The sequence below is a fragment of the Podarcis raffonei genome, chromosome 6 (genome assembly GCF_027172205.1).
Source record: "Podarcis raffonei isolate rPodRaf1 chromosome 6, rPodRaf1.pri, whole genome shotgun sequence".
Taxonomy (NCBI): Eukaryota; Metazoa; Chordata; class Lepidosauria; order Squamata; family Lacertidae; genus Podarcis; species Podarcis raffonei.
In genome coordinates this window covers 94,943,084-94,963,670 of record NC_070607.1, presented here as the reverse complement: position 1 = coordinate 94,963,670, position 20,587 = coordinate 94,943,084, and the positions used below count along the sequence as shown (strand labels likewise).

The following is a 20,587-nucleotide window of genomic DNA, read 5'->3' as shown; positions in this document are numbered from 1 at the left end:
CTGTGGGCACCCACCCATCTCTGGCCAATTCTCTTCTCCCCTGATAACCCCCTCCAGGAGAGACAGAAAGAGAGGTGTATTTAATTGTTTTAAATGGTTATTTCCCACCCCCCAATGTTTTAGCCATTCTTATTTTTACCTGTAAGCTGCCTTGATTCCGTCAGGGAAAGTGGCAGGGTATAAAGAAATGTTGTTGTTTAGTCGTTTAGTTGTATCCAACTCTTTGTGACCCCCTGGACCACAGCACACCAGGCACTCCTGTCTTCCACTGCCTCCCGCAGTTTGGTCAGACTCATGCTGGTAGCTTCGAGAACACTGTCCAACCATCTCGTCCTCTGTCGTCCCCTTCTCCTTGTGCCCTCCATCTTTCCAACATCAGGGTCTTTTCCAGGGAGTCGAGTCTTCTCATGAGGTGGCCAAAGTCTTGGAGCCTCAGCTTCAGGATCTGTCCTTCCAGTGAGCACCCAGGGCTGATTTCCTTCAGAATGGATAGTCCATGGGACTCTCAAGTATCTCCTCCAGCACCAGAATTCAAAAGCATCAATTCTTCAGTGATCAGCCTTCTTTATGGTCCAACAACTTCACACTTAAACCACTTCAATTTCTCCAGGGATCTGGATTTAGGTCCAGCAGAATTCACCTGAGCCTTGAAAAGTGCTTTGAACTGAAAGAGGAACTGGGAAGAAGTGACGCTCTTCCAACTTCCTCCTTCAGCTCTATGGTCATCACCTTCACCCCCTCATGGCCAGCCCAGTGTGTGTGTGTGTGTGTGTGTGTGTGTGTGTGTAAGTGTAATCTTCACAGGTACCAGGGGAAGACTTCCAGGATGCTCAGGAGTGTATCACATTGATTTAATGGAACAAAGGATACATTTCTTGATGTGTATATATAATCACCCTTTTGAAAAACACATTTAACTCTCTCTAGCTCCCCTGAAGATGTGAACCACTCAACTGCTCTGTGGCATTCTGGTCCATTTAGCCATTTTGGAACTGTCCCTTAATGACGAGACGTAGGCATGTGAAATCTCCTGGAGGCGATCGATGGACGCGCCACTCACTCCTAATTAACGAATATCCCATCATTTCCCCAGATGAGTCAATTTCCTCTGGCATTTCGTAGATAACCTGCATTGCTCTCCCTGCACTAGCAATATTTGCATAAACTATCCCTTTGCAGCCTCAGTTGATCCCAGGATTTCAGCAGGATTGGTGCTGGCGGTGCTTGCGGAGAGAAGAGATCAAATGTTACTCCTTTTAAAGCCCTATTGATTTCAGTGAGGAAGATTTAAGCAGTGCTTAACCCCTCCCACTTCCAGATCCAAGCTTAAAATATTTGACTTCAGCTAGGTTGTGTGTCCTGAAATCCACTGGGTTGTTTCTAAGTTTTATTTATTTGTTAAATTTGTTCCCTGCCCCACATCTGTAGATGTCAGGGCTGTTCACAACATAAAATTATGATGTAAAAAAACACAAAAATAGATAATAAAAGTAAGAACAAGAATAAACCAAACCTAGGGCAAGGTATACCAAACGACAAGAAAAAATTATTTATGTATGCGACAACAGCGGCCAGAATTCTATTAGCGCAAAGATGGAAAAGTGTTGAAATACCAGCGAAAGAACAATGGCTAGAAAAGTTGATCTAAAGTTGACTAAAATGGCAAAATTAACTGAGAGACTCAAAGATAAAGATAATAATGACTTTTTAAAAGATTGGGAACCTTTTACGACGTACATTCAGAAGCAATGCATTGAAATGAACTCACTTGCAGGATTTGAGTAATACACTTGCAATGGATAAACATAAATAGAAAATATAAATATGAAGTAAAAATGTTAAGACCAGATAAATGATACAAATCTAATTTTAGCCTGTGCGCCTATGAGCCCTCGGTCTCAGCGTTTGTAGAATTGGAAGGGGCCTAGTCCAACCGCCTGTGATGCAGGAATCTTTTGCCCAGGGTGGGGTTCAAACCCACAACTCTGAGGGTAAGAGTCTCATGCTCTACCGACTGAGCTATCTCTTCCCTTGTAGAACTCATCAGGCAGGAGGGTGGGGTGGGGACCAGAATTAGTCAGCTCTGCCTGTCGCTGGGTCTGGCGCCACCTACTGTTGGCCTCCCAGCCTTTCACCCAATGGGTAAAACCCTCTGCTATCCAGGCCTTTCATGACTATTCACTCCACGGCTGTAGGTAGTGACCTGCTGTCTCTTCTCCTACCTGTTTGCTGAAATAGCTACAGGGTTTTCCAGCTGTGTTATTAGCTACGGATATGCCTCTTATAAAGATTTTTTTTTTTAACCCTCTACGTAGAATTGATTTGGAAGTGGAAAGTGTAGTAGCAGTCTCTCTGCAGCTTCTCTTGTTTCCATTTACACCCTGCCTATTAGCAGAGTTGGCCCAAGAAATTCCATGTTTTTCTTGGCTGTGAAAACTGCTTGCAAAAAAAAAGAAAAAAAATCCCTTAGTTCTGTTACTTATCTTTATGGATTTGGCCAGTTTCTGAGCTTGTGGTAATATTAGGGAGACAGCTGTGAACTATTTTTATAGATTTTTTTTGTCTAGCTCACAAGCAATTAGCTTAATATAAAGGGATGTAAAAGCAATTATGCTTTCAGTGTATACAAAACTGGAGAGCTCGCATCCCGCTAGCCTAGCTTCCCCCCCCCCCCCCCCGCAAAATATGTCATCAAATTGGATTGTAGATATGTGTAAGCAGAAGAGAACCAGATTTCTTTTTGTGGGGTGGGTTCCCAAATTCTGAAGTTTCAGCTTCAACTTTATTTAGGCGACAGCCTAGAAGGGTATAGATGTGCATTCAGGACCAAGCCAGCAAAATATCACATTTCTAGGCATCTGCGTCAATTTTCTAGGCAACTGTCTCTTCTTTTTCTGCCAGCCCCTGCCTTCCCTCCCAGAAAGGTGATGATATCTGGCACATTAGCTAAACTGGCATGACTCCTTTTTGTTTTTTATTTTAAAAATGAGTTTCAAAAAAAGCCACTTAATAGAGAAAAATGAACATCCATTACACAGTGAGGAAACAGGAAGCTTGAGGTGTTAGACAGTAAAATTGTACACTTACCTGCAATTAAGGTGTGCAATTTTTTTTTGTACCAAACAATATGCCCAGAATAACTTGTATCAGCAGTGCATAAATCATTTGTGTTCTCCTGTATCTGAGTACGTGTTAAAACATTGCCAACCTGGTGCCCTCCATATGTTTTTGGCCAACATCTGGAGAGCACCTGGTTCGTGAAGTCTGCCTGGAGGGGGGACCACAAATGTACATTTTAAAAAGACAACATCCAAAAATGTATCATTGCGAGGAGTAATTTGTGTGTGTTTCTATCATATTTGGTGTAAAGTGAGCAAAAAATACTGGTGATAAGTGTGGGGGAATGAAGGGAAATATGTAACAGGCATCAGCAGCCTTCAAGAAGTACCCAGGCTGCAACAAAATTAGGCTGTTACTTGAGTTTGTGCTGCGTTTTTGACAGGTGAAACTTGAATTCATATTATGTCACTTACGGAAAAGTAAAACTTCCATTCAAATGCCGGGCCAATTTCTGTAGGTTCTTTTATCCTACTGCTTGCGTGAGTTCAGCCGTCTGAGAAAGACTTTTGCATTTCAAGGTTGGGAGTGAGGGGAATCTGACAGATTTTTTTAAAGAGGGTACTGTGAATCAATTTTACGATCCATTTAAATGCCACTTCTGCAAGGAGCCTGAGGGAGCTGCCTTGCTGACACTTAGGAAAGTATCAGCAACGGGAACCCAAACTCTGGAAATGGCTTTCCTTCTGCGTTCGCCAGATTTAGATTAGCATTTGCACCATGAGCAATAGTAATATCTATGACCTTTTAAGCTGTAGGAGGGGTATTGTTTTCATTTGTTATTTGGCATGTATTTTGTGTTGTATTGTAAACCGCCCTGCGATTTTCAGATGAAGGGCGGTTTAACTAGACCCGGCCTCAGCTGTTTGTGTGCTTTACTCACAACATATTACAGTACAGTGGTACCTTGGTTTAAGAACAGCTTAGTTTATGAACAACTTGGATTAAGAACGCTGCAAACCTGGAAGTAGGTGTTTCGGTTTGTGAACTTTGCCTTGGAATGAGAACATGTTTCGCTTCCTGTTGAGTGTGTTCCATTTGTAAATTGAGTCCCCCGCTGCTATGGGAAAGCATGCTTTGATTTAAGAACGTTTTGGTTTAAGAACGGACTTCCAGAATGGATTAAGTTCGTAAACGAAGGTACCACTGTATTGCAATATAGCAGATCTTAATATTGCACAGTTTAAAGCGATTGGACACATGAAAACAGACTCCTTTTTGGAAATAACGCATTGGCAAGGCCCATAGGTTTAATTAAAAGTTTACTTGCATAACTTTCTTCAAAACAAAAACATACATCCAGATAATTCCATAAGGCATCTTGTGCTGTCCAGCACAGGCTCAGCATCTTAGAAAATATGAAATTCTCGAAACACACCTGTAAGCGGAGGTCTGTCTCTGCCCACAACCTGCATCCTGCCTGAGGCTGTTTGCCTGGAGAGCTTCATCCTCACTTTCACAGAGTCTGAGAACAAAGACTCAAAGGCAACTCCCTTCAAAATGGAGATTTGCAACCAAATGCCTTTGTGGCCTGACCTAAAGTTAAACACCCAAGTGTTAACTAGCAGAGAACAACAGTTAATCATCAACTCAGTTAAAGCTCAGAGTCCGTTAGAATACTGCAGTGCAATTTCCCCAGAGATGGACCTTTTCCAGCAATAAACATTTAGCTATTTGGCGCTGTGGGTTAAACCACAGAGCCTAGGACTTGCCAATCAGAAGGTGGGCGGTTCGAATCCCCGCGACGGGGTGAGCTCCCGTTACTCGGTCCCTGCTCCTGCCAACCTAGCAGTTCGAAAGCACTCCATTGCAAGTAGATAAATAGGTACCGCTCTGGTGGGAAGGTAAACGGCGTTTCCGTGCGCTGCTCTGGTTCGCCAGAAGCGGCTTAGTCCTGCTGGCCACATGACCTGGAAGCTGTACGCCGGCTCCCTCGGCCAGTAAAGCGAGATGAGCGCCGCAACCCCAGAGTCGGCCACGACTGGACCTAATGGTCAGGGGTCCCTTTACCTTTACCTAATAATTATACTTAGCATGCAGTCAATGTGGGGCCAACACTGAAGATGGCCCAGAAGCTTCACTTCCTTCAAAACGCACCTGCTGGTGCTCTGATTGCACCTTGTTGGTGCCATGGTTATGAGTCTCACTTTGGCTGTGAGAGGTCCTGGGCTCAATTTCCGCACAAGCCCATCTCTCTGGGGAAAGGGGGGTAAATTTGCTCAGTAGGAGACCATGTGCGGTGCCAGCAAAGGGCCCCTACACTTTGAATTAGGATCAAGTTGTACAGCAGGAGGTGGAAAAAAATACCTGCATGAGTCGCTACTAATCAGAAATCAGCTATTGTGAAGTGGATGGCCACAAAAGTCTGATTCAGTAAAATGCAACTCCTGTTGTTCATGTTCCTATATCTGTTGGAAGTCTTGGCATGAGACTCAGTTTGTATCAGGTGTGGTTTGCATGGGGAGAAAGTAGAGAGAACAGACTCCAAACTTCCTAGGCTGTATTTCTGTTCTAACCTGGGCTGACCTTCCTTCTGATGTCAGATGGATACCTCTAAGGGTTGCTGACTTCCTTACCTGTTCCTCCCTTCTTCTCCGTCCCACCTTGGAAATCTGACTCTCTCCTGCGGAGATGAAAGAGCAAAAATGGCTCTTTGCATCTCCAACTTAGCTACAACTAGGATTTCTTTACCCTCTAAGCATGTGTTGCAAGTCACTTTTGAGTTGCCATGGCAAAAAAAAAAGTGTGATTCACAGATTTAATTAATAACCACAATGTATTTCTTCTATTTCATACTTAAAGTCTCAGTGAGATTGTGTTAGGGCTAAAGAGTGCTCAACAGCAAGAATTCCGTATACAGCCAGCTTCCAAGCTGTGTGCTCGCTCTGCAAACTTCATTCACCAATATCCGTGTTAGAACATAACATAACAACACAAGAATTGAGTCCTGCTAGATTAGACCGTAAGGGACGTGGGTGGCACTGTGGGTTAAACCACAGAGCCTAGGGCTTGCCGATCAGAAGGTTGGCGGTTCGAATCCCTGCGACGGTGTGAGCTCCCGTTGCTCGGTCCCTGCTCCTGCCCACCTAGCAGTTCAAAAGCACGTCAAAGTGCAAGTAGATAAATAGGTACCGCTCTGGCAGGAAGGTAAACGGTGTTTCCGTGCGCTGCTCTGGTTCACCAGAAGCGGTTTAGTCATGCTGGCCACATGACCTGGAAGCTGTACGCCGGCTCCCTCGGCCAATAAAGCGAGATGAGCACCACAACCCCAGAGTCAGCCACGACTGGACCTTATGGTCAGGGGTCCCTTTACCTTTACCTTAGATTAGACCGTAGGGGGCGCATCTATTTCAACACCCGATTCTCTCTCCGGCCAACCACATGCTGATATGGGAAGCCTGCAAGCCAGACCAGAGGGCAACAGCACTTTCCCCCAATAATAATTTCCGGCAACTGGTATTCAGAGGCATCTCCCCTCCAACAATGGGGCTAGAACATAGCCATCCATCCAACCACATCAGTGGTATTGACCTGTTCTTTTACTTGTCAGTCTTGTGCTCCACAATCACCTCCTGTCTCCAGTGATGGGTGGAGGACCTGCATGGTCTCTATCAGGGCCGGCTCAGAATGTTTTGCCACTCCAGGCAAAACTGGAAATGTCCCCCTGCTCCCCTGTCAGCTTGTGCAGGGGAGCAGCCCCTCCTAGCTGACTGGGGGCTGTTTCCCTGAGGCCACAGCTTCCCCTCACCTCATGGGCAGGCCGGCCCAGGTCTCTATCTTCCTACATGCTATGGAATGGAACACACAATAAATGGGCAACTGGCCCTTGAGATGCGCTTTTATGGAAAGCTGCCCTGAGTGAGAAAGGGAAGCAGCACTGCATTATTATTATTATTATTTAGTACTTATTCAATTTATATACCACTCTTATCTGAAAATCCCAGGATGGTGTACAATTTCTTTCTTTCTTTCTTTTTTATTAAATATTTTCTTGATTTACAAAAGTGTGTGCAATGTCTCTCATATTTTTTCCCTCATGTAACATTTTTACAAATCAGTTTCATTTGTTGAGACATTAGAAAGAAAAGGGAGAAAGAGGTGGAGGGGGGGAGATGGGTGGGGGTAGGGTCGGGTAGCGATGTTTCTATTTTATTTACTATATGTAGCGTTGCTTGTGCAGGTTCTTTGCTGTTCGCTTGTGTTCCTTTGGTGGTGAAAGAGGTTGGGGTTTGCCTGGAGTGTGGTTGTTCATTTGTGGTTGGCTGTGGTGGTCTTTGTTTTCATGTGTGAGGGGGTGTGTGTTTTGGATCAGGTTAGCCATTTTGATTTGTATGCTGTCAGCGGATTCTTGTCGTTATCTTGTTGGGCTGTGTATGTGATAAAGGGGAGCCATACCGGGGTGAAGGCGTCTTCTATTTGTCCCCATGTCAGTTTTAGTTTATTGGTTAATTTTTCTAGTAAGGCTGTTTCCCATACTATTTGGTACCATTGGTCTATGCTTACTCCTGACAGGTCTCTCCAGTGTCTGGCTATGATGCTTCTGGCTGCTGAAAGTAGCTGGGTTATGAGTTCTTTGTGGTGTAAGTGGGCATTATTGTCTTGGAAGATGTTTAGTAAGGCCAATTCTGGGGTGGTTTCTAATGCTTGCTTGGTTATTTTACTTATTTCTCGTATGGTTGCTGTCCAGAATAGTTGGATTTTGGGGCACTCCCACCACATGTGGAGGTATGTCCCTGTGGAGGTGCACCCTCTCCAGCATTTTGGTGAGGTTCCTGGGTGTATTAGTGCTAGTTTTCTTGGTGTTAGGTACCACCTGTAGGTGAGTTTCAGAGTGAGTTCTTTTCTTTTCGTTGATATGGATTTAAAGGTGGGTTTAGACCACATTTTGTTCCATTGAGTGGGGTTAATCTCATAGCCTATGGCATCCTCCCATTGTTTTTTGATTGCGTCTAGGGAGTTTGTGGGATTTTGTAGTAGTATTTTGTATATTGCGGGATGGTGTACAATGTTAACAATTTAATTTGCATAGCATAACAACAACAACAACAACAACAACCAATAAAACAATCACTGAAAAAAATCATAATACAGTCCTCCACTTTTAAAGGGCCATGGATTGTTTAATGGCCAAAGACCAGTAAAGAGGGATGTTTTCATCTGGCACCTAAACACAGAGTGTGGTGATGAGAATGCCAAGGTTGCAGGTTTGATCCCCATAAGGGACAGCTGCATATTCCTGCAATGCAGGAGATTGGACTGAATGATCCTCAGGGTTCCTTCCAACTCTATGATTCTGTGAATCTATGACATGCAATGATGGCACCAGGCAAGCCTCTCTGAGGAAAGCATTCCACAGATGGGGAGCCACCACAGGAAAGGCCCATTCTCGTATTGCCACCTTCCAAACCTCTTGGGGAGGGAAGGACACAGAGAAGGGCCTTGGATGACAAGTGCAGGGTCCGGGTCGGTTTGTATGAGAAGAGGTATCCTTAAGGCACTGAAGTCCTGAGCCATGCATTTGCCACAAGGAGAAGGGTGATTAGTCTTTAGAGGAAACCTATAACAATTTATTTTTTGCTGCAGGTGCCAAAGGCCAAGATTTGGAAATTCTGCAGCCCCCAGGACCCTTGTCTGTGTCAGCAGGAGAGACCCTCACTCTGACATGTACAGTAAGAGGAAGTGGTCCACCAGGAGGTGTGAAATGGCACAAAGGGTCGGACAGAAAGCAGGCCATTTACAGTGAAAGAGGACAATATCCTTCCCGCGTGACCAGGGTTGTTCCTGGATCAGAAACAGACTTCAGCATCCGCATCAGCAACATCCGACCTGAGGATGCTGGGACCTATTACTGTGTCAAGTACAGGGCAGGATCCCAAGAAACAGAATTGAAATCGGGAGTGGGCACTGAGGTTTCCGTGATTGGTAAGTATCCCTCAATTTCTCTTTGTTTCCTAGGAGGATAATCTGCCCCCCTCGCCCCAGAAGCTCCACATTAATAGAAATACAAGAGCATCTAATGAGGCTGGGACCTTTTTAAAAAAACAAAAAATAGCCTTGTAGGTCACATGTTTGAGTAGTGGAGCAGTGGAAGGAGAAAGGATGCATAACTCTTTCAGTGCTAGGCAATATCCTGCTCAAAATCTCCTTTCTCCCTCCTCCTACAGCTGCTTTTCATATTTTGAAAACCTAGATGTTATTATAAGCATTTATCTGTAATGTGTAAGGTAAAGGTAAAGGGACCCCTGACCATTAGGTCCAGTCGTGGCTGACAATGGGGTTGAGGCGCTCATCTTGCTTTACTGGCCGAGGGAACTGGTGTACAGCTTCTGGGTTATGTGGCCAGCATGACTAAGCCGCTTCTGGCGAACCAGAGCAGCGCACGGAAACGCCATTTAGCTTCCCGCCAGAGCGGTACCTATTTATCTACTTGCACTTTGACGTGCTTTCGAACTGCTAGGTTAGCAGGAGCAGGGACTGAGCAACGGGAGCTCACCCCGTCGCGGGGATTCGAACCGCCGACCTTCTGATCGGCAAGTCCTAGGCTCTGTGGTTTAACCCACAGCACCACCCGCGTCCCTCTATCTGTAATGTGTACTTAACCCCTTTGGCAAGTCAGCTACGTGGAGAGCCTCTTGTGAGGGGGATGGGAATATTTGATCTGCCAGGGAATGGGACAACTCAGTTAATCACCTGGGAATTTCCTAGCTATCAGGACTCATTCTTGAGCCCTTGGACCGGGCTGCAGAAATGGAATTTACTTTATCTACTTATTTCATCTGGAGCGGAGAGTTTGTGGCACAGGAGACATTGAGGCAGGGGCGTACGAAGTGGGGGGCGGAGGGGCCGTCCTCCCCGGGTGCCACTCTGGGAGGGGGTAACAAGATGGCCCCTGCCTCACCCCAGCTGTAGAACGGTCAAGGGCGCGCACAGTCCATATGGGCGCCACTCACGGGGCATCTGTATGGGCTGCCGCTCTCACGTGCCATCCATACAAGCTGCCTCTCACACGGCAACTGTACGGGCTGCCGCTCTTGCATGCCGTCCATACGGGCATCCGTACGGGCTGCCTCTCGCATGGTGACCATACGGGCCCACAGCCCATACAGAGTGAGCACGCGTGAGCGGCAGCCCGTACGGATGCCGTGCGTGGGTGGCAGCCTGTATAGTCGCTGCGGGTGTGTCACTGGGCAGTTTGCTCTGCCCCTCAGCGTCCCACCCTGGGTGCCGGAGAGGGTTCGTCCGCCACTGCATTGAGGCAGCACCTAGAAGCATCAGTGAATCAACCAACGCGTCCTATGGTGCCATGAAAGGTCACAATAAGTATTCTCTCAAAAGGCCACAATAAGACCTTTGGCTCTTCCTGCTCGGTTCCTGTTTGCACTGCCTCGGCCACGCCTTCATTCAATACACCCCTTTACAAAGAGCCACAGTGTATTGGATGCCAGGGATATGGACCAAGGGAATAGGTGGGCCTGACTCTGTCCCAGCCTGGTCTAATTTCCTAGTTGGTTGATTAATCATTTGGGCAGTTGAGGGAAGAGAGAGAGGTGGAAAGAGCTTCTCACTGGGATCAAGCATAGTGCTGGCTGGTGTAGGGGCCTTTTTCACCATTGGTGGAAGAGGGATGTCTACACCATTTTGCACTCTTCTCTATAGATGTGGCAGGCGTTGTGTTCTACCACACACAAACCCCAAGGCACCCATGGCACTCTCTTAAAATTCCAAATGTGCCCACTGGCCCAGAAAAGGATTTCCCTTGGGATTGGTGATGGGTCCTATCCTGCAAGGGTCACCAGGTGATGTGTCGATGCTTCCTCCCGCAGCCACGCCATCCCAGCCATCTATCGAGGGTCCCACGAGCAGAGTGTTATCTGGGACCTCGGCGACTTTCAGCTGCACGTCGGATGGATTCTCCCCCCGAGCCATCAAAGTCACTTGGCTGAAGGACAACACCAGGATCGGGTCCCCAGAGCCCACCGTTCTGCCAGAAGGAGACAGCATCTCCTACCAAGTGCTGAGCACTGTGCAGGTGCCACTCACAAGAGACGATGTGAAGTCCCAGCTCATCTGCCAGATTGAACACGAGACCTTGCGGAGTCCCCTGCGGGAGTTTTTCAAACTTAGAGATATCCTACGAGGTACAGAGACTGGTGGGGGTCTGGCTGTGGGGTGGCGGATCATTGCATTTGATGGGGTGGCCGAGGTATCATGGTGTTTCTCACCTGCCTTATGAGCAGCAAGCTTCACTGCTGGTTCCTGAGAGGGAGGGGGTAGGGAACAAGCAGAGCTTTTTTCCCCAGCCAGAAATCACTGGAACTAAGTTCCCGCACCGTTGCCAGAATGGTGGGCGCCATTGCCATTATAAAAGAACAAGGCATCATGAAGACAGCCGCACTGATGTTGCTAACCCAAAGATGGAAAGAAAACAAGGTCCCTACCAGAGAAGAATGTCAAACTAAACTTTTGGATTATTCCGAAATGGCAAAACTGGCCAGAAAGCTCAGGAACCAAGAAGACCAAAACGTCAACAAAGAATGGGGAAAATTTATAATTTATCTTGGAGACCGCTGTAAGCAGATGAAAACATTAGCAGAATCGCATTAACACTTGTAATGTAGCAAGTACTATGGAGATAATGGAGTAATATACTGTATTTTTCGCTCCATAAGACACACTTTTTTCCTCCTAAAAAGTAAGGGGAAATGTCTGTGCGTCTTATGGAGTGAATGTGTGGTCGATCGCTAGCTCCCTTTCCGGCTCCTTGCCCAGGCCTCCATTGCTGAATGTTCTGCAGAAGGAGGCTGTTTGTTACCCCAGCGACATGTGACTGGCTGATGATCTTGTCTGGAAACTGTAGAAACGGCTCCCTTTCCTTTCCTAAAGAAGCTACAGAACTGTGAGTTGAACCCCCCAAAAAGCAGGATTTTTTCCCTTTGCAAAGTAAGCTCAACAACTTTGAGCTGATCCCCCAAAAAGGGGGCTTTTCCCCTTTGCAAAAGAAGCTGCACAACTGTGAGCTGATCCCCCCAAAAATGGGGTTTTCCCCCTTTTCTCCTTTAAAAACTAGGTGCATCTTATAGTCAGGTGCGTCTTATGAAGCGAAAAATACGGTAAAACATGGATTATTGAATAATATGCAGTTGAAAAGGTTAACAAAAGGACTCATGGAGGGGAAGGTGGGAAGTCCAGAGATTGGAGGAATCTACAAGTGTGGATATGTATGGCTGTAATTTTTAGACTTGCAAAATCAAATAAAAAATATTTCAAAATATATATATAAAAGAACAAGGGAGGTGCTCATGGTGCTCATGCAGGTGGAGCCAATCCTGCTGCCACGCAGCACCTCTCCCCTGCACCATACGCTTCTCCTTCTCCAAAACCGGCTGCAGTGCTCAGTGTTCAGAAGGCAGATCAGCAATGCTTCCCATGCTGCATTGCTACCAAGTGCAAGGATGGGGAAGGGGCTGCGGATCTGGGGTGCCAGGGAGAAGAAATTGGGAGAGGGATTTAACGCTCTGGGGTCTTTGGGGAGAAAGGGCAGGAGATCAATTGAACTAATAAATTAATCTCCACTGTGCATTGCCATGCTTCCAAAGGCTGGTCCAACAAGGGTGTTTAAGAGTCTACTAAGACTTTGAGCAAGATTTGAAAAAGGGGCAGCGTGAAGGCTAAGATCCAGCTTCTCATCTGTGGCTTGATTTGCTTTCCTTCTTCATAGAGTTGAGAATAGTGTATCCAGGTGTAACTTGGAGGGTTTTAGTACATATGAATGGGTTCGCCTGGCTTACCAAGGACTTGGGGTTGATTTACCAGGAGACTTGGAGGCCCCTGGTGGACTTTGTTGCCAAAGGGATTTCTCCATGTCTTCAGCATGCAGAGATGAACTTTTTCTCTAAAGGAGAGGTGGCAACTTTGAGCCAAGCTAGACATCACCTTGCCGACAAAGGTCCGTATAGTTAAAGCTATAGTTTTCCCAGTAGTGATGTATGGAAGTGAGAGCTGGACCATAAAGAAGGCTGATCGCCGAAGAATGGATGCTTTTGAATTCTGGTGCTGGAGGAGACTCTGGAGAGTCCCATGGACTGCAAGAAGATCAAACCTCTCCATTCTGAAAGAAATCAGCCCTGAGTGCTCACAGGAAGGACAGATCGTGAAGCTGAGGCTCCAAGACTTTGGCCACCTCATGAGAAGAGAAGACTCCCTGGAAAAGACCCTGATGTTGGGAAAGATGGAGGGCACAAGGAGAAGGGGACGACGGAGGACGAGATGGTGGGACAGTGTTCTCAAAGCTACCAGCATGAGTTTGACCAAACTGCGGGAGGCAGTGGAAGACAGGAGTGCCTGGAGTGCTCTGGTCCAGGGGGTCACGAAGAGTCGGGCATGACTAAATGACTAACCAACAAAAAATACATTACACGCAGGCACTTGCTGGTCCCTTTGCTGGAGAAGCTCCATTGCAGGGGGACAAGTGGGAAGGGGCAGGTGCCCCTTCTGCCTCCACCATACTGCTTCTTTGCTCTCAATTGCTCCATGAAAAAAATTGCCACTGGTACATAAGTAGCATGTCCTTAGGTACATTAATTTAAAGGAGGGAAGCATTTCCTGCTACTAAGATGGAAGCCAAGACACAGCTAGCTACACACCAGTTTTGAAGGAGATCAGATGTGTGTTTGATGTTTGTCCAGTCTCCACAGTCCACACGCCCACCAGCGCCCAACCAAGAACAATTGATAATGAAATCTGAGAGGAGCCCTATACTCGGAGTAGACCCATGGATAAAAGGGACTGAAGTTTTCCCATGTCCATTAATTTCAATGGGTCTACTCTAACATTGGATACAACCCAATAGGTTCAAAGGACAAAATTTTGAGCTGATGGGATTTAGGAGGTTGCTTTTGAGGAACATCTGTCCCTTCCCCCTTATACTGCAAATCAAAACCACACAGGCCATAAGAGGAGCCTGGCTTCTGGATCAGACCAAAGACCCACCTCATCCAGAATTCTCTTCCCTTAGGGGCCAACCCAGTACCCCAGTGGGAAGCCCACAAGCTGGGCATCTCCCCACTTGAGATTCCCAGCAGCTGGTTATTCAGAGACCTACTTCCTCCAAGAGGGATGGGAGAACAAAGTCATTGTGACTTGTCACCATTGGTGGTCTTATGCTTCATGAATTTGTCTAACTCCCTTTCAAAGCCATCCAAGTTGGTGACCATCAGTTCCCCTTGCAGATATGAATTCCATAGTTTACAAGCTGTGTGGAGAAGGACTTTCTTTTATGTGTCCTGAATCTTCCAATATTCTGCTTCACTGGTTGTCCCCAAGTTCTGATATTATGTCTACCAGGAATGCAATGCTAGCCCGCACTGGAGTCTGGCAACCACTTCCCCACAGGGGTATTGAGGTCCTCATTCTGATTTCTTTCCCTTTGTCCACACAGTTCCACCCAGAGTGAAGCTGGAAGCCAACCCAGCCAACCCCGTCCCGCTGAACGAATCGGTGACCTTCAGCTGCAGCGCGGAAGGGTTTTACCCAGAAGACACAACCTTGGCCTTGACTCTGAACAGCAGCCTGAGTGAAACAGGAACGGCTGAGCCCATGGCCCAGAACGGGGATGGGACATTCACCCTCAGGAGCTCCCTGAAGCTGAATGCCACGGAAGAAAGGAACCAGTCTGCATTTACTTGCCTGGTTATGCAAAATTCTCAGCCTGTAGCAACTGAAACGTCAGTGCTGAACATCAGGGTGCTGACTGAAGGAAGTGAAAGCGTCAGTATGGAGCCAGGTAGGTGTTCACCTGTCCTCCGTCCCTCGATCCGTGTTGACTTAAATTTCTCATTTTTGTCTGTCTCTCTGTGTGTAGGCCTTCTTGCCTTCAGACCTCTTCACACCCTAACGGGTAGCAGCTATAGCTCACAGGAAGAGCATATAGACTCTGCATGCAATAGATCCAAGTTTCAATTGCCAACATTTCCTGGTAGAGTCATAGGTTTCCTGGACAGTCACTGCCAGTGAATGTGAATGTGAGGAACCTTTGGCCCGCCACCTGTTACTGAACTACAGCTTCCATCTGCCCCAGGAAGCATCACCAAAATGGCCAGGGATGATGGGAGTTGTAGTTCAGAAACATCTAGGGAGCCAAAGGTTCCCCACACCTGGGACAGAGCAAGGGTTTAAAAAGTGAAATTGGGGTTAGTATGGGGTTTTGGTGCTGCCTGTTTGTTTGGTAGGTGTTCTGCCTGTTTTAGAGGGGAAACCTGAGCATCGCCAGCAATTTTTTGTGGGAGAAATGTGTGTGTTTTTGGTGGCCCTAAGCCCAAAAGGTTAGGAGGACTCTTGATGTAGAATGTCCAGGCCTGGAGGGACCAGTGAAACGACTCCGTCTAAGGCTGCTTCATATACTGCTATGCAGACATCCTCTCCTGTCCCCCAGGGAGGAACCCTTGCTAAACCCCACCAGATGCCTGCTAAAAACTTTTCCTTTTGTATCAGCAAGGCTTTCCAGACTCATAATTCAGTTACGTGCGCTTGTTTTCAATATTTGCCTATTTTCTCTGGGCATTGTTGCTAAGTGCTTTATATTAATAAATAATATAATAATTTTTTATTTATATCCTGCCTTCCCGGTTCAGAAAACCAGGCTCAGGGCGGCTAACAACAAATGTAAAACACTTAATTGATGCAACAAAAAACAGCTTAAAATACAGTATAAAACGTGAATAACAATAAATTCAGAATTCAAAAATCAATTTAGGGGGGAAATCCACCCAATAAACATTAGATGATCACCAGGGCTAGCTGGCTAAATTAGTCTTATTTGGGCCAGCGAGGAGACCAGGGGAGAATTAGCTGTGGGATCCCAGAGCGGGTAATAAAAAGGAGAAGGGGAGGAAGGAAGAAAGGGGCATAAAAAATCAGGCTAAGTTCTAATTGAAAGCCATATTGTTTTATGTACACCTGCCTTCGGGAGAAGAAAAGGCTAAGGAGGAAACCCTACGCAAATCTGGAATGGAGTCCCTAAGATGGGTTGGTTGGCGCCTTGTACACCTGCTTCCAATGGGACACGGGTGGCGCTGTGGGTTAAAACCACAGAGCCTAGGACTTGCCGATCAGAAGGTTGGCGGTTCGAATCCCCGTGACAGGGTGAACTCCCATTGCTTGGTCCCTGCTCCTGCCAACCTAGTAGTTCAAAAGCACGTCAAAGTGCAAGTAGATAAATACAGTATTTTTCGCTCTATAACACTCACCAGACCATAACACGCACGTAGTCTTTAGAGGAGGAAAATCCGTAGGCATGCCACCCGTAGGCATTCCCTCCATAACACGCACAGACATTTCCCCTTACTTTCTAGGAGGAAAAAAGTGAGTGTTATGGTGCAAAAAATACAGTAGGTACTGCTCCGGCGGGAAGGTAAACGGTGTTTCCGTGCGCTGCTCTGGTTTGCCAGAAGCAGCTTAGTCCTGCTGGCCACGTGACCCGGAAGCTGTACGCCGGCTCCCTCGGCCAATAAAGCGAGATGAGCGCCACAACCCCAGAGTCTGCCACGACTGGACCTAATGGTCAGGGGTCCCTTTACTTTTACCCTTACACCTCCCTCCAGCGGCCAAGCTGGTGCTGAGTGTCTTGCTCTGCTTCCTTTGGACCCCACCAGTGAGGCTGAGGGGGGGTCTTGTCATATGGGCAGCCCAGGACCTCTCTACACGCTGCCCAGGCTTGTGCCCCAGAGAGGTCACTTTGGTGCTGCTAAGGACAAGGTCTGACTTCAGTCCCAGAGGCAAACTCCATTGTCTCTCAAGACAGACAGGTACCAACAAAAAAAACCCCTAAAGTTGTTGTTATTATGCAGTTTGTAATTCCCCCGATAAAGGGGTTGGTCCTTCTAGCCTAGTATTGTCCACACTGGCTGGCAGCGGCTCTCCTGGGTTTCCAGCATGAGTCTCTCGCAGCCCTGCCTGGAGATGCTGGCGGGGATTGAACCCAGTTCCTTCTGCATGCAAAGCAGATGCTTTGAACCACTGAGCTACGGAGATGGGGAAGCAGGACGCCAGTTGCCAGCTAAATCAATGCAATCTCTTTGCAGATGAGAAGAAAATCTACATCATCAGTGCCGTGGTTTGTGCCCTCCTGGTGGTATTGGTGGTGACTATCATCTACTTCATCCATGCAAGGCATAACAAGGGTAAAAAGGATATTTGTTGCATGTGTGTCATAGAATTGGAGTCCAACCCCCTGCAATGCCATTGGGTCAATTGGGGCCAGTTCAGATCACCCACAGGGGTACATAGAGGCACACAAACTGGATGAACTGGTGGCTCTGCATGGGGTCCCTACCCCCAATGCCATGGCTGTGGGACCCATAGCAGCAGGTGTGGGGAGGAGCCCCTGGTGGTTGGATCAGATTAAATCCATACAATTTAAGTTCGCACAATTTAAGTGCTTCCAGAACGTCATGGCACTTGCCATCCTTGGCCTCTTGTGATCCCATCAGCAGTCGGCTCAAGTTCATTGCACTGAGTGGCCAAACTGGACTTTGGGGTCCCCCTGACTTGATACATAATCCGATAAGAATTTGCTGGGTCGTATGTTGCCCGTAGGGACGCGGGTGGCGCTGTGGGTAAAAGCCTCAGCGCCTAGGGCTTGCCGATCGAAAGGTCGGCGGTTCGAATCCCCGTGGCGGGGTGCGCTCCCGTTGCTCAGTCCCAGCGCCTGCCAACCTAGCAGTTCGAAAGCACCCCCAGGTGCAAGTAGATAAATAGGGACCGCTTACTAGCGGGAAGGTAAACGGCGTTTCCGTGTGCTGCGCTGGCTCGCCAGATGCAGCTTCGTCACACTGGCCACGTGACCCGGAAGTGTCTGCGGACAGCGCTGGCCCCTGGCCTCTTAAGTGAGATGGGCGCACAACCCCAGAGTCTGTCAAGACTGGCCCGTACGGGCAGGGGTACCTTTACCTTTACCTATGTTGCCCGTACAAATAAATACGGGTTTTCTTTTGAAAGTGTCAGCGTCGAAAGTTTTGGGAGAAAGTGAGAATCTGGCAGTTCTAATTATTGAGTCTTTAACTGGTGGCAAAGAGGAGGGAGAGACTTGTGAAGGTGCTTTTCCTGATGCTGTGGGAGGTGAGGGATCAGGCTGCCTCATGGTTGGGTTAACTGGCACCCTGGCATCTGCTCAAGATCATGTTATGATCACCTGGCTTTGTTTGATACAGATGTACTGAGGAAGCTGGTGGTTGAAAGGGACTGAGAGTCAGAAAATATTTGGGGGCTGTTGGGACAAAGGAATGGTCAACGTAAGAAGAACCAAGAACCTGTAGAGGAGAGGGCTCTTGTGCCTGGGTCCTGCTTCCTGGTTTCCCACTGTGAGAACAGGATCCTGGACTCAATAGGCCATTGGTCTGATCCAGCAGGCCATTCTTATGTTCTGGCAGCTAGTTCGGCCAAAAGGACAATAGTCCACCATCTGGTTCTCACAGCGGCCAACCATAGACCTACAAGCAGGACCCCTGGGTGTTCTCTCCCCACTTGTGATTCCCACCCAGTGGTCTTCAGAGTCATACTGTCTCTGACACTGGGCAAAGTTGATAGCCACCGTGCCTTACCCTCCATGAATTATCACGGTCCTCTTTTGAAGCCACCAAGGTTAGTGGTGATCATCTTGGCAGAGTCAGTTTCATAGTTTGACTAACTGCCATGCCTGATGTGATGGAGCATCTCCTTTTATCTCTCCTGGATCTTCCAACACAGCTTCATTAGATGGTCTTCTGAGCCATCTAATGGGAAAGGTATCACTACTTGTACCTGTCTCTGTTTTCTCCTGCTGGGCAAGAATTCCTTGCATGGTGGAAGGTGGGAGAGATTTTAATTTAGCAAACAAATGTGTGAAAGAGTTTTGCCCAATATCACGGTCTCCAATAGTGCAGATAGGTTCTAAAGCTCCAGCAATATTTGCACACACACAGGAGTAGTGGTCCAACCCAGCCTACCACCTCCTCAGCGCCCCTCCCTCTCCATCACTATGTCGTGGTGCTCAGAGACTGGTTTCCACCTTCACGACCAGCATCGAGAGACTTCAAGCTTCCTGAATCGACTTGGTTGTTCCCTCCCGCCTCCTCTGAGAGCTGCAACAACAAAGCCAGGTCCACAGAGGTTCTCAGAGGACTGGAGTAGATATTTGAACTATTTAAAAAGCAATTGTAATAAACAGATTACGCTAGTAGGACTGCAAGAAGTTTTGTAAGGAGGACTATGCGAAATATCACAGAGAAGATTGTGAAGAGAATTATTAGTTAAGGATTATTAAAAGTAATAAGGAAATGAATGAAATGTAGATTAAGGGATCAAGATTGAAAAATCTTCAGATGTGGTTGATGGAAGTCCAAAACATTGTGTAAGATAAGAAAATATGTTATATGATCTTTGGGAATGATATGTAAAAATCAATAATAACAACAACAACCAAAGCCAGGTCCAAAATAAGAACTGGGACATGGTAGGCTGAAATATAAAATGGGGCAAACTTGATTATCTGCTCTAGCTCATAAGCTACGAAATTGAGAAGAACTGCATAAAAAAAGCACAAAATTACCTTCTGAGTTATGAGACACAGCAGAACGGGGAGTCTTAACTCAGGCAGGGGGAGGTTGTTTTGTTGTCGCTGTTGTTAAATGATTGGAAGAAGCCCATGCATGCACACAAACACACAATTGGCAGGGTCTGCACCTATAGTGGAACAGGCATTGCTTGGAACCCAGGTAAAAATATATATTCCATCTTACGTGGGATTTTTCTTCTTCTTTTCTCTAGATAAAGAGCCCACATCTGTGAGGTAAGTCTGGGCTTTTGCCTTGAACAGGAAACTAACAAACTAGTGTAATGGTTAGAGTTTGGGTAGCTAGCTGGTTGTGTCTACCAGCTCCATTTAACAAAACCTTCCTCTGGCTTTTTTACAACTCACGTCATCAAGGTTCCTCTCCTCTGTTGAGCAAACTGAGAGGTGGGGAAAGAATTCCCATTGGGAAGGAAATTGCAGGAGAGTTTTCAGCAGTGCACATTCCCCTTGCAGGTCCAAGAGGCCTCAGTAGAGGACTTAAGAAGCAGGAAGTGGTGCCATTTATTTTACTTTATTGAAGAAACAACTGTGTTAGGCTTGCCTTTTACTCTCTGGTGATTTGTTTGACTTTCTTTGTCCATTTTTCTTTAGGCTGCACGAATCTGAGAAGGCTTCTGGGGGAGCAAATCAGGTAAGTTCTTCTAAATTTCTTCAGATGTTGAGTGGAGGCAGTGTTGGTGTTTGAAGCCAAGTGCACATGAAATTAGCCATTAATCCACCTGTACCCTGTAGTTTCTTGAGAAATGCCTCTGTTTGATGCACTTTCTGTCCAATGAACTTCCATCTGAAGCGGTGAAGCTGAGGTGTGTCCATTTGAGATAGCCATTGCACATGAGCAGGTTAGAGCACATGCATAGATGGCAG

General features: G+C 46.9%; 1 protein-coding gene across 6 annotated transcripts in view; it reads left to right on the top strand.

Annotated features, from left to right (window-relative positions):
• The window catches only part of LOC128416613 (tyrosine-protein phosphatase non-receptor type substrate 1-like), a 123,132-nt gene that overhangs the window by 91,734 nt on the left and 10,811 nt on the right, over positions 1-20,587 (top strand). For all 6 annotated transcript variants that reach the window (XM_053394597.1, XM_053394594.1, XM_053394592.1 and 3 more), the window contains exons 3-8: positions 8,701-9,039; positions 10,941-11,255; positions 14,555-14,899; positions 17,196-17,294; positions 19,918-19,939; positions 20,315-20,354. In XM_053394597.1, coding sequence (XP_053250572.1) covers positions 8,701-9,039; positions 10,941-11,255; positions 14,555-14,899; positions 17,196-17,294; positions 19,918-19,939; positions 20,315-20,354 — 1,160 coding nt within the window. The remainder of the gene's footprint in view (positions 1-8,700; positions 9,040-10,940; positions 11,256-14,554; positions 14,900-17,195; positions 17,295-19,917; positions 19,940-20,314; positions 20,355-20,587) is intronic.